At 52.9% G+C, this 13,172-nt stretch overlaps 6 protein-coding genes across 6 annotated transcripts; 4 read left to right on the top strand and 2 right to left on the bottom strand.

The window, feature by feature from the left end:
- The first annotated feature begins 14 nt into the window (after positions 1-14).
- BDV17DRAFT_151052 (40S ribosomal protein uS17) lies at positions 15-1,207 on the top strand. The gene is made up of 3 exons (XM_073754482.1): positions 15-282; positions 594-832; positions 938-1,207. Exons 1-3 carry the CDS (start codon positions 108-110, stop codon positions 1,004-1,006), a joined length of 483 nt encoding a protein of 160 aa, XP_073613409.1. The 5' UTR covers positions 15-107; the 3' UTR covers positions 1,007-1,207.
- On the top strand, positions 1,105-2,109 carry BDV17DRAFT_151057 (uncharacterized protein). The gene has a single exon (XM_073754483.1). It carries the CDS (start codon positions 1,408-1,410, stop codon positions 1,999-2,001), a length of 594 nt encoding a protein of 197 aa, XP_073613408.1. The 5' UTR covers positions 1,105-1,407; the 3' UTR covers positions 2,002-2,109.
- On the bottom strand, positions 2,108-3,790 carry BDV17DRAFT_151072 (uncharacterized protein). The gene is made up of 3 exons (XM_073754484.1): positions 3,186-3,790; positions 2,968-3,138; positions 2,108-2,910 (listed from the first exon to the last, which is right to left on the bottom strand). Exons 1-3 carry the CDS (start codon positions 3,612-3,614, stop codon positions 2,215-2,217), a joined length of 1,296 nt encoding a protein of 431 aa, XP_073613407.1. The 5' UTR covers positions 3,615-3,790; the 3' UTR covers positions 2,108-2,214.
- Positions 3,791-4,307: 517 nt separating this feature from the next.
- Positions 4,308-7,073, top strand: BDV17DRAFT_269073 (ENTH domain protein). The gene is made up of 5 exons (XM_073758537.1): positions 4,308-4,717; positions 4,786-5,023; positions 5,077-5,267; positions 5,314-5,425; positions 5,476-7,073. The coding sequence occupies exons 1-5, from the start codon at positions 4,670-4,672 to the stop codon at positions 6,720-6,722; spliced, it is 1,836 nt and encodes a 611-aa protein (XP_073613406.1). The 5' UTR covers positions 4,308-4,669; the 3' UTR covers positions 6,723-7,073.
- A 52-nt stretch (positions 7,074-7,125) lies between these two features.
- BDV17DRAFT_269070 (uncharacterized protein) lies at positions 7,126-9,951 on the top strand. The gene is made up of 3 exons (XM_073758536.1): positions 7,126-8,859; positions 8,905-9,020; positions 9,065-9,951. Exons 1-3 carry the CDS (start codon positions 7,513-7,515, stop codon positions 9,810-9,812), a joined length of 2,211 nt encoding a protein of 736 aa, XP_073613405.1. The 5' UTR covers positions 7,126-7,512; the 3' UTR covers positions 9,813-9,951.
- A 1,221-nt stretch (positions 9,952-11,172) lies between these two features.
- On the bottom strand, positions 11,173-12,673 carry BDV17DRAFT_150962 (acetate uptake transporter family protein). The gene is made up of 3 exons (XM_073754480.1): positions 12,118-12,673; positions 11,892-12,063; positions 11,173-11,837 (listed from the first exon to the last, which is right to left on the bottom strand). Exons 1-3 carry the CDS (start codon positions 12,513-12,515, stop codon positions 11,514-11,516), a joined length of 894 nt encoding a protein of 297 aa, XP_073613404.1. The 5' UTR covers positions 12,516-12,673; the 3' UTR covers positions 11,173-11,513.
- Positions 12,674-13,172: the final 499 nt, after the last annotated feature.

Below are 13,172 nucleotides of genomic sequence, written 5' to 3'. Positions count from 1 at the left end.
TCCTCAAAGTCCGACGTCGACAACCGAATAATCCGACAACCCCCCTTCGCGACGAATATCCCACCCAGCTCGACCTTGTTTCCTCGTCGGACTGCAATCTCGCAAAAATGGCGACCGAGTTGACCGTCCAGTCGGAGCGTGCGTTCCAGAAGCAGCCTCACATCTTCCTCAACTCCAAGACCAAGGCGAAGAGCAAGAAGGTTGGCCAGGCTCGACGATGGTACAAGGACGTCGGTCTTGGTTTCCGTACCCCCAAGACCGCCATTGAGGGCAGCTACATCGGTACGCACGACCTGTCATGAATTTTCCTCGACTTTACGATTGCGATTTTGCGGGCGGAGCTTGGTTTTCTTCCTGGAGTCTTGAGACGAGAATGTGCGCGGATTTTGAGGATAAGCCACTGCGGTTCTGTCTAGAGACGACACTTTTTGGCCGATGGCGAGGAACATGTGCTTGAATGTGGTTTTCCGACGCAGTCGACGAATTCGTCAATCTTCAATTCTCAAACTCAAAAGACTCCGGGGGAAGAGCATCAGGCTCGTCCATCGCATCGCCAGGTCTACATCTTGTTTCTTTACTGACATGAACTCCAGACAAGAAGTGCCCCTTCACCGGTCTCGTCTCCATCCGTGGCCGTATCCTCACCGGCCGTGTTGTCTCCACCAAGATGCACCGTACCATCGTCATCCGCCGTGAATACCTCCACTACGTTCCCAAGTACAACCGTTACGAGAAGCGCCACAAGAACCTCGCTGCCCACGTCTCTCCCGCTTTCCGTGTTGAGGAGGGTGACTGGGTTACCGTCGGCCAGTGCCGTCCTCTCTCCAAGACTGTATGTGCACAGCATTCCCTGCATATTCCGTTCAAACGGCCCTTTCGATCTACATCATTTCTTTTCTTACGAAGTTGATCTAATTTGTACTTTTTTTTCTCACAGGTCCGCTTCAACGTCCTCCGTGTCCTCCCCCGCACCGGCAAGGCCGTCAAGGCTTTCTCCAAGTTCTAAGCGTGTCACGAGGACGAGATGGAAGGTTGAGTGAAAATCTGGGGCAGCGGCGCGAAAGGATTCGAGCGAAACAGCTTTATGGGTTGGGATTGTTTCACGACTTCATACATGTCCCGGTACCCATGCGAAGGATATATCCAATGAAAAAAATTCGATCTGTTCTTCTCTTCCATTCTGTCCTTGTTTAGAGCTGCCATACGGGATCAAATCGTTTGCTTGATTGTTCGGCTTGGGAATGGGATTTTTGACGACTGGGTTGCGTTCTTTTCTTCTCTTATCGAATTGAAACGTAGATTTTGTAACCTTGAGACTGCAACTCTGATCAACTGGGTCCTGACACGCTCGACGATATGTCCACGCCCATGATCACAATGACAACGCCATGATAGAATTATCACAAAATGAAAGTTCCCCAGAACAATGCGATCAGGACGCAAGCACTCTTCGCCTTACAATCCTCAACAGATCGATTCGCCAGCCAGAACACGGCCTTGCAGTGGCGAACGAAAATCGGCATAGCACATTACCTAGGTATGAGCACTCGAGCGTCAGACCACGCAGAACAATCCATCCAACACAAACGAAACTCTGCCGATACAATCAATCTTCAACGGTACCCGCTTTGCACCTTGGGTACCATCTTCATCCGTCTCAAATCAAGCAAACTCAAATACAGTTCCCCGATACGGTGGGCGGCAATAAGACTGACGAAGTGCAGCCCTTGCGCGCGCTCTTTCATCAGCGAATGTGTCACGCGGCATATGCTCTTGGGCCGGATTCATCTGCTCTCCAGCAAGCATGTCCTCGCCGAAACGATCGGTTTCTTCAGCAACATCGTCCATATCTTCGTCCGAGCTATCGGAGATGACAATCGAACGATTGGTGTTGGCATGCTGTGTCTCCAGTGCTTCAATGTGGATAGGAGATCTGAGATGTCTCCGGTTACGGGGAGCAGGTGTTGGGGTGTCATTCAAAATGGCGTCGTTCATGGGTGATACATCATCGTCTTCATCAGCAGCAACGTTGTCAATTGCTTGGTGGTCGATACCATCATTCTCATTGTCTGACGTATTGCTGAGTGAATAGGTGTCTGAATTGTCAGAGTCAACGTCCAGGTCAACGCCGTGGAGAGGTGAGGGCCCAGGTGTCAGCGGGCCCATGACCGGTTCACCTCTATAGCCAAGGTCAACACCATCGAAGAATTCTCCTCATGGCAGCTGTCTTGTTTTCACCCTCCAGGAGTAAGCCATTCCCTCGCTGACCTCTCTGCAGTATCTTTCTGGAAGTCGAAGTAAGGATAGAAGCTTGCCAACAGTTACGCCTGCTCTTTTATCCAGAGGCACTGCGGCCTCCGCCATGGTTCGTTTTAGACGCCACCTGTTTTGCTTATCCGCGGCAATAGTGTCAAGTTGTAGGAATCGGCCGATATCGGGATTCTCTCTCGCGATTCGCTGAAGATCTGTGACTTTGAATGTACAGACCAAGGCCTCGCTGTTAATATAGCCCCAGACCAGCCATTCGCCCGCGCCATTGTAGGTACGAGTAACCTTGAGCTTGTGTTTCCGAACGAATTCCATTGCGGAATAGACCCTCGACTTGAGTTTCGCCGTTTCGATAATTGCTACAGAGGCTCCTTCCTGCTTCTGTAAGCTTCTATGTACTGGCGCAAGGGCTGACTGGAATGTCGATATGAATGGAGATGGAGGAGGAATGGTTTCTGGGCGGATTGGACGAATATGGTTCTCGAAAGCGCGACGGAACTCCTCTTCGGTAATCGTGTCGGGTTCGAAGTAGCTCTGGAACGCGTCCGTGAAAAATCCGGCCACAAACATCGCCTTGGAGTTCACACCCTGAGAATCGACATTATACCAACGGTGCAACAAGGAGGGCGTGTCTTCTGGTTTCTGGTTTCGTCAGCCAGGTAATTCAGTCACCATGCGTCATCAGGGTTCAGTACTCACTTTGTTGAGCCCCTCCGTGTAACACCAGAAACAGGTCTTGCCTCCCGCAGTGCAGAGGGAGGCTTTTGAGGGCGTCTGTTCCAATTCGAAAGTCTCATCCCGCGGTGCAGCCAACGGCTGTTGTGGTGGTTCAAGGTGGTTCCGCAATGGTGTCTTTGGGGACGACAACGCCTACATCGCTTAGTTAACCATCTATTCGAGGTGTTTGCATGCCTTACCACTTCTGACCGGTGGAAGGACACCGGGGTTTGATAGGTAGAGCCTGATGAGTTCCCAGTGTTTTGGTCCTTCCTAGCAAGCCGCAAATCAAGAGAAGCCGCAGTCTCTTCAATCATCTCAATGAAAGGTTGCTGCCGTCCAGGGTCGGAATTTGGCGTTAGGTGTACATCCGTCCAAATACGATCTTTGCGGCTTTTCATCCAAGTCCATTGGGAGTGAAGAGCTGGCCACTTGACATGACAACCACCTTTAAACCCACACTCGGCAAGCTCCTTCTCGAACTGCTTGTTGAAAATAGCTTGAAAGAAGTCTTGGTTCTCCTCAAAGTACTTTTTCAAGCAACAGACGATGATTCTCATCTCTTTGGACCATCGTATCCGTGGTGACTTCTCGAGCAGGTCGAGAGAGGAGTCGCCAAGCGGAGACATGGTCGCAGCAACAAGTCTGCACTGAAAAGTATGCTGCTGGGAGCAAGATGTGTTCTTTCGTATGAGATTGAAATAGAACGAGTAGCAGGCTGGTCGAGCGAGCAACACAAGTGCTCAGCCAGCGCTGAGCAGGCCATGGCCATGGCCCTGAGAGCTGAGGGTTATTATTTAATCGAGCTCGTTTGCTCTTATCCCGAACCAGAGGTGGCGAACGATGGCTTCTCTCTATTTTTGTCCCATGTTGGGTCATGATGGTCATCGACAGCATTTGATATGTGAACCAAGTAAGCAAAGGGATTGGAAAGAATCAGAGCTGCAATTTCTCAATGACAATCCTTTAACGGCATCGAGATCAATGACGATGTAGACGTAGTCGTGTCGGTTGTTGATAGAGATAGATGAGAAGTGAGGGCTTCCGAAGCTCGGTCCAGTTAAATATATACATCTGCTGTACGCTATGGCCTATTCTGACTGGAAGAGACAGACCAACTTCTTTCAAGGCGGCCATGGACCTGAATCGACTATGAGAACTGAAACTCATCATTTCGAGCTGTTCAGCATTTGCTTGTGTATCTTGTCAGTAATCTGTAGAGCTTTTGGATAAGGCGGTTGACCAAAGCAGCTTAGGCAGCCAAGCAAGCTCCGGGCCCGAAAGAAGGCGGCATCGATTCGGTGATCATGTCCGCTTGCTCTCCTCTTCTCCCCCACAACCTCCTCCGCCGTGAGCTTCGCCAATTCCACTGCCCTGCGTTCCGGACAGGCCTGCTAATAGTTCACCCTGACCATACTCGACTCTCGGCTGGACCGATTCAACTTCGCCTACTCCCGATTCGTTCCCTCCTCTCCTGAGACACGCTTCTCGAGATGGCCTAAACCATCATGACGCTCATTCGGACTCCCGTGGACCAAACAATTCACAATCTACGGTAGTCATTTTCGAGACTCTCATTCATCCCCACAACTGTTCCCTCGAGCCCGGGACAACAGTCGACCCCGCGCACTCCGTCACTCCTGGTATTATCGCAAGGACACGGTGAACCCGGTCGGTCAGGAGAATGGCTCAAAACTTCGAGAAGTCGGTCAAAGGGGCCACCAAGGTCAAGGTCAGTCGCGTCATAACCTGCGGCCGCGACTTCCCTTGCACAATGCTGATGCTTCGTTCTCACTGTAGCTTGCGGCCCCCAAGTCCAAATACATCGAACACATCCTAGTCGCGACACATACGGGCGAAGCCGGGGTGGCAGAGATCTTTCGAACATTGCACCTTCGAGTACGCGACACAACATGGACAATTGCTTTCAAAGCTCTTATTGTGATTCACTTCATGATAAGGGAGGGCCAGCTGGACGCCACGCTGCAATACATGGCGGAGAACCCGAGAAAAATTGCTGTTCATGGGCTGTCTGAGGGTGAGCTGGCTGAGAGACATTGAAGTTACCGTACTAATTACTCGGCGGGACAGTTCAACCGCAAGGTCGTAATATCCGACGATACTCCCACTACCTCCTCGCCCGCGCAAAAGCATTCGAGCAGACCAAGACCGACTATGTACGAAGCGGACAAGGCCGGATGAAGCGGCTCACAGTCGAAAAGGGGTTGTTGCGAGAAACTGAAGTCGTTCAGAAACAGATCAAGGAGCTGCTACGATGTGACGTGAGTGCCAAGGAACTGCCATTAGGCTGCGACTGACCAGTATCAGCTCCTGACAGATGAAGTCGAGAACGAAATCACTCTGACGGCCTTCCGTCTGCTTACTCTGGACCTCTTGACTCTTTACTCGGTCATGAACGAGGGCACAATCAACGTCTTAGGCGAGCATCGCATTGTGTTCCCCATATAAACTACAGCTAACCGCTACTAGAACACTACTTTGAAATGTCACGCCCCGATAGTGAACGCGCATTGGATATTTACAAAACATTCGCCGCGCAAACTGAGGAGGTTGTCAAGTTCTTGGGAGTTGCTCGGCACTTTCAATCGGCCACGAGACTCGAAATACCCAAGCTGAAACACGCCTCCACGGATCTGACGCGTCTTCTCGAAGATGACCTGAACGACCCGGATTTCAACCAGCGCCGCAGAGAATATCTCGCCCGACAAGGCAAAGATCCAAATAAAAGTGCATTCGCAGCAACCTCCACAACAGGTGATAAGCCTGCCAGCAACCCGAACCCTACACCCGCTCGACCAAAGACGGCGCCGAGTCCGCAACCCAAGGCGGCGCCACCCTCATCTAATCTCATCGACTTCTTTGACAGCATTGAGCCGAGCCAGCCAGCTCAAGCGCAGCAACAATCGCAACAAGCCATGCAGTTTCAACAGACTGGCTTCCCCGGACAACAAGCCGCATTCTTCCCGCAACAGACAGGATTCCAGCAGCAACCTCAGCCCACCGGGTTTGGCCAACCTCAACCCACAGGATTCAATCAGCCGACAGCGCCTTTTGGAGGACCGTTCGCTCCGCAGAATAACACTCAGCTTGGCCAACAGCAAGTGCCAGTTCCCCTTCAATCTGCACCGACTGGTGCCGGATTCGGCGGTTACACACCGCAGTCACAGACGCAAGGGTTCCAGTCTCAGCTCCCCCCAATCCCGCAGAACAATATCGCTGCATTCCCTCAACAGCAGCAGCAGCCGCCAAACACCCTCCAACCCCAGACAACCAACCCCTTCAGGCAATCAATGCTGATGAGCACGCCAACCGGGGGGCCGGCGCCTGCATCTCCCATGAATCGCCAGAGCACGAACCCATTCGCGAAGCGATTATCGACAGCGAACCCGTCATTAACCCCTGGCGCACCCGACCCGTTTCCGCAGGCATTCCAACAACCTCAGCCTCAGCAACCAGCAGCTCTCCAACCGCAGCGAACAGGAACAAACCCATTCGCGCGGAGCTCTTCTGTACCGCCGCAGCAGTCGCAGGGGCTGCAGCCAGCCGCCGCACCTCTGCGCCCCACACCGACAGGGAGTACAAATCCATTCCGACAGAGCACGTTCGTTCAGCAACCCGGACCGGGGTGGCAGACTACCAACGGCCAGCATGGCACGATGGGCGGATTGGAGCAGTTGGATACGATCTCCGTGTTCCCGCGGCCGGGATTCTCATGACGATCCGGGCTTGTTATTCTTACATGCGTTGTTATCTCTAGTTTCATTCATTCCTAACCTTCTGCTATTGTTATGTTACCCTTGAGTTGCATACGGCTCGCAGCGCGGGCGCCATGTAGTAATAACAACGACAATGCATTATTGATTAGTAGACAATGAGCCTATCCAACTCATCATTATTCTCATGGAAGTGTTTATCCATATACCGTATCGTTTAACCGTCTGGGCAGCGACTCCACCCGGACGCCGGCAGCCGCAGCATCCGAGATCCAGAACCGCGCGGTGGACGCCCTGATTGGCTGCCACTGGGGGCCTCGGAGGGAATCGAGGGTGAAGAAGAGGAGAATGAGAGCGAGAGAAGGCGAGAGAAAGCGAGAAGAGCAAGATTCAGAGCTGATATTCTTATCATTCTGCACGACGGCTCAATGCTCTCCGCTCAGCCTCAGGCTGCCGAGCTGCTGCACTAGACCATCGTCTCTCCTCCATATTGCTCTCATTTTCTTTCATCCTCCCAGCTCCCTCGTCCCTCCAGTCACCGTGCCCACTGCCACGCTCAGAGTGTTGCCTCGCCGCCCCAAGTGTCGCAAGAGATGGGCTTTTCCTGATAGGGGCAGTGCGCTGACCATTCAGCTTTTCCTCCCGCTGCCTCCTCGTCTCTACCCTTAGTTCTCCGCTCGCCTTGTCCTCGCCATCTTGCCCTTCCAGGAAAATAATGAGTGCCCATGAAGATCGACCGCGAGATCTGTGAACTGCGATTTGCGAGACCTGCGCCTGCGCCTGTGCCTGTGCGATGGACGCCAAGAACTCCCTTCCTCCCTCCACGGCTCATCCGACGGTCGCCGACCACGCTCACAGTCACCTCTCTCATCACCCTCACCACCCTCAACATTCGCTCCCTATTCTCCCTGTTGTGACGCGGCCAGCTCAATGGACTCACGACAATAACATTAACAGTCACTACCATCACCACCATTCTCATCCTCAACCTCACCATCACCACCCGCCGCCGCCTTCCTCAGTCTCCCCTCCATCCGTCACGCCGCAGCCAGTGTCCGCCCATGCTCCCCCTTCCTCTTCCATGGTCTCCGAGGCCCTTGAAGAGCCCAATGTTGTACCGCAACCAATTGCTAGTGACTCGACCCGTCAAGTCTCAGGAAAGACATCCGTGACGAAGGTCCGCAAGCCTCGGAAACAGGGCAATGCATCGCAAGGCCGCTCGACCCTGTTCTGGGTCCATAACGACCCGCAGTCGGTCGCTGAAGGGACTCGAGAGGAGACGCTGAAGCTCATCCGTTCCCATGTTATGTCCGAGCATAACCGCAAGAAAAGACTCGAGACGGACAAGCGGTATAAGAGCAAGACCTGGAAGCACCTCGCCTTTCAGCCTGTGGAAACCACCGCTTCCAGCTCGGCGACTGCTGCCTCGACCGCCGCGTCGGCAGGTCAGACTTCGCGGAAGACATCTCGAAGAACGTCAAGCCCCGCGAAACCGTCTCCTTCATCTTCCTCGTCCACTTCGAAGTCGCCGTCGCCTGAGCATCCGGCCATCAATGAAGGACCTGATACGGGGGATGCCGATATCGGCGACGAGTATCCTATGGTCTCGGAAGAGCCTATTGATAACTATGGGGTCAAGACTGAGAATCAGGCACTCAGCGTTGTCCAAGATGCAACACCATACACATATGTCGGTCAAGGAACGAGTGACCCTTTCAACACGATGCATACTCCGCTTTCGGAGCGCATGTACCAGCATCTGCAACACTGTAAGCTGCAATCTGAGACTGCAATGATCTCCGAACACATGCTAACACTCCCAGTCTTATGCAAATTAACGCGACTCGCATATCCGTTACAACGTCGCTACGGTGCTAAGCTAGAAGCACACTGGGCTTCTCTCGTCTCACACGATCCCGCCTCGCTTCACGCTTGTATCTGCGTCGCCGCAACGAACTCCGCACTCGAGTCCGGCGAGTTTCCATTGACGGATGAGAAGAAAGGATCGAGCGCGCTACTTCTTGATACATTCCACCACCGCGGTGAGACCATTCGGCTGGTCAACGAGGGTCTGTCAGATCCTATCAAGGCAGCTAGCGATGAGCTGATTGCAGCGGTGTCTGTCTTGTTGACGGTCGAGGTACGATTCTCGGACAATTCACGCGGCTGTTGCTGACATTGGCAGATTGCAACTGGCGATCCAGACTACCTCAAGATCCACCTGGCAGGGCTGAGGCAGATGGTTGGGATGAGGATCAGTTTTGCAGATGTTGCTGACGATGTTCGATTCCAGATTTCATGGTTAGTTTCCTGCTCCTTTTTTGCGAAACATACTGACGAAACAGGACCGACATTCGTGTTGCGTGCATGTCCTTGACCAAACCGATCTTCCCCTTCGTTCGCTACGCCCGCCCAAAGAACCTCACCATCACACCACCCTCCAAAGAGCTGGAATCGACCGCCTCTGGCCTGACTTCCTTAATTCAAATACCCGGCGTCTTCGGGGACGTCATGTCCAAAATCATCTACGACCTGGTCGAGCTTGTCTGGTACGCAGACTGGATCAAGAACGGCCCGCAGGAGCAAGAATTCGACGAAGAGACCGAGTGCTACTACAACACCGAAGTACTCTACGTCGAATACACCCTCCACAGCGACCGCTACACCTCCTCAGGCGAAGTCAAAGGCGACGCAACAATCGAGGGCTGCGTCCGCCTCGCCTGCCTCCTCTTCCACAACACTGCCATCTGGGACTTCTACCCGCAGATCGCCCCCGTCTTCCCCAAACCCATCATCGCCCTACAAGTCGCCCTCGAATCCACCATCCGCGCCGGTTGCTACCACCTCTGCCGCGACCTGCTCATCTGGCTCCTCTTCGTCGGCGCCTGCAGCACACACATTCCAAGCCAGCGTTCCTTCTTCGTCAACGAGCTCGCCTCCGTAACCCGCCTGCAAAACGTCCAGTCGTGGCAGCAGCTCCGCGCCATCCTGTTCGGCTACTTTTACGTCGACAGGTGCTATCTGGCCCCGCTGAGGGCGCTGTGGGAGGAGCTCCACACCGCGCCGGCGCAGCATTGTATAAACAGTACTTGATGATTATGTGCATATATAGTTACTTCGACTCAATATTTTACCTTACTATACAGATATGTAACTAATTAATGAGGCATGGTGCATAGATGAGCCATGCCGTGATGAATCAATACCAGCTGCAATGACATCTTCATACAGAGTAGTATCGGTTCGTACTTGGTAGTTATGTAGAACGCGTAGGATGGGTCAAGCCCAGAATTTAGTCCAGACTCCGGAATATCACTCAATCAATAATTGGTCTATGCCTACCAACTCGTCATCGAGCCAGCCTCCAGCCAAGAAAGACCCTGCAGCTTCCAAGTCTCAATGCCTCGGAGATTTCACGGAGGAAGGCATCAGTCGCTGTCAGACTCGCTCCACCCCGTCAGGCCAAGTCTATAGATACTGAACAGAGTATACTCAAGTAAAACAAATTCATCCAGATCTTGTAGTCTGGCAGCCCAGAGACGTGTTTCGTCTGAAGATTCTTCTGTCCACTCTACACGCCGAACACCCGCTTAATATTCATGTATGAGCCCACTCCCGTCTACGTATGTGCTACAACGATACAGAGTAGACAGTTCTAGTATAGTCAATAAAAGATCCACCGTGAACCTAGTCTAGTAAAAATGACAGACGGCCCATCCCTTCCATGCATCCGAGCTTCCGCCGCCCGAGTTTCCCCCGCCCGTACCGTCCCGTCCACAGCAAGCAAGAAATGAAGCCCCGAGTTTCCGCCGACGTATCCCCACTCTTGGGCCGTTTTAAATTTCATATAAACGAGAGCTTGCTCTCCTGCAGGACCCAGGGTCCGGCAGTTAGTGTCTAGTGTTTCTCAGGCGGTTGTCCGTCTTTTGCGTGACTTCTCACTCTCACTCTGACTTTGGACTTTTGAACTCATCTTTGCGCTGGTGCTTACCTGCTTCTACCTAGTATATACTGATATACCAAGGCATTCAGTATATATATCAACATACCCTGGTCCCAGGGACTCGCGGACAGTGTTAACCTCCAGACAACGGTTACACTTCACTTAACTTCGCTTCCCCTCTGCAGGAGTTCATACTTCACGTCACGTCACCTCACTTGACTCCATGAACGACTCTTAAGACCGACTATCAGTGACCGACCGACTGGTCTAGCGCTGCTACCAACTCGACCTGGCTTTTCCCAGGACCAGGGCTACAATGGCTGTTCTTCATGGGTAGATGGACGACGTGGCTTGGGCTGTTGGAACTCGATGCGAGGTCACTGTCTTGGATGAGCGATTGGGATGGATGAACATTGTCAAGGGCTTGGATCGGAAGACTCTACGCCATCGACGCTCGCTACCTGCCTACGTCAGGAAGGGTTATTCGTTGCGACCAGAAGACTACACCAGGTTTGAATTCTTGAATCATCACATCACATTATAACTGAACTAGACTAATCAAAATAATTAAGGCACCGCGATAGGAAACCACAAAAAGGAAAAACGTTAACATATATCGCAAGACCATATACCTCGCTGCCGAGCCCCGAATCCGAATCGGTCGATACGCATTATTCCAAAACGTCGAGGCTCTCCAAAGACAACGATGGTCTTACACACACATTGGGTATCTGGAGATATTATTGCAGAGTGTACCGTGAATCTGCATATACTTGTTGTTCGACTGTTCCTCCCACGCACGAATAAGCCTCTGCGCTATTCGGTTCATTCGCTTGGGATGGTGAAGGAGTCTAGACAGTCTCGCGCTCCGTCTTCTCGCGACGGGCGCGGCCGGTAGGCGACCAGGGGAAGTGGGCGACCGGGATGACAAAGAAGCTGTTGCTGCTATCGGCAATACCGGCGAGGGCGTTGTACCAAGCAGCAAACGCGGCCAAGAGACCGAACATACCACCGGCCTTGATGACGGGAGGGTTGGGCTTGTTCTGGTCGTTACGCTGAATGTAACCGACACCGAGCATCAGGAAGGCCAGGTCGAGGAAGAGGAACAGCAGGAAGAAGGCCACGGTGGATCTCAGGGTGCAGAAGAGCATGATGGTGGTGAAGATGAACCAACCCTGGGAATGTTGTCAGCGCCGACGTTCCGGAAGGCTAGCGGAGAGGAAGCTTACCATGAGGAACAGACCAAAGGAGTTATAGAACATGGTCTCATCCTGACCATTTTCCGAGAGGGCGTTTTCGATGTTGAAGCCACCAGGAGTGAGAACAATCGCGAAGGAAATCCAGAAACCACCATAAGAAGACAGAGCAGTGGCACCGAAAGTGTTTCCGACAGCCATTTCCCTACGTCATGATTAGCATTGAAGCGGCGCGAACGGCGCGAACGACATCACTTACCACATGCCAGCAAGCAGCTGAACCAGACCACCGTAACCGAAAGCGAGGGCGATGACAATGTTGGGCTCGGTGATATCACGCGCCCCCATGTTGATAGCACTTAGGACGAAAGTGGTGAGGGCGAAAGCGCTCAGGCCCAGAGGAGCTGGGTTGGCGATCTTGCGCGACTCGACCGACTTGTACAGACCGGGCTGGAACTCACCACCGAAGGGGCGGAGAACAGCCTCCTTGGTGTTGACGTGCGACAGAGGTCCGTAACCGAAGCGCGACTGTTGCTCCTCGACAGACATAGCAGAGGTGCCATTGGGGCCCGCAGGAGCAGCAGGAGCAGCAGGAGCCGGGGCAGCAGGGGCACCGCCGACGTCCTTCTCAAGACCGTGGTTCTGTTCGGCAGACATGATGAGGTTGTTGGTTGAGAAGTTGATGCGATCGAACTTCGAGAGATGATATCAGTTTTGAGGTTTTTAAATTTTTTTTTGTTTGGTTCGGATATTTAGTTGTTGGGGTAAGACCAGCTAGCTGGCTATGGGGAAAGGTATGAGGCTCGCCTCAAGCAAGAATTAAGGTAAGGGGGAAAAAAAGTTGCGCACAGCACAGCTGAGGTGGATCAAGCAAGGGAACTGGTCGCCTAGATGATCTGGAGAGGAGAAAAAATGATCAAGGGAGATGGGGAGGAGAAGGTGAGGAGCAAGAACAGGGAGGAGGAGGAATAAGTATGCGATGGACAGGCCGGACGAACGCAGACTGGCAAGCAACTTACCGAAACAGGGAGGAAGCACCGTTAGTTGATCAGCTAGCTCGCCTTCCGTTTTGTGTTGATTTGATTTCCCCGGTGGAAAAAAAGTGCGGATATTGCAGCAGTCAGATTGACTTCCCCAGTGGCTGCGCGGAGTGGAGGCGAGGGTCTGCGAGCGAGATGATGTGCGTTGCGATGGGCCTGGTTCTATCCACAAAAGGAGCGCGGGCTCGTTTAGCTGAACCTTGCGATCGATAGACGGTGCTAGAGCAGTAGACTCGGCAGGGACTCTGGTAGACAGCGGGTGAGTGACTCAACT

This window comes from Aspergillus undulatus (genome assembly GCF_047715775.1).
Source record: "Aspergillus undulatus strain CBS 261.88 unplaced genomic scaffold BDV17scaffold_41, whole genome shotgun sequence".
Classification (NCBI taxonomy): Eukaryota; Fungi; Ascomycota; class Eurotiomycetes; order Eurotiales; family Aspergillaceae; genus Aspergillus; species Aspergillus undulatus.
Note: the sequence above shows the minus strand (reverse complement) of the source record. Positions and strands in the feature narration are given on the sequence as shown.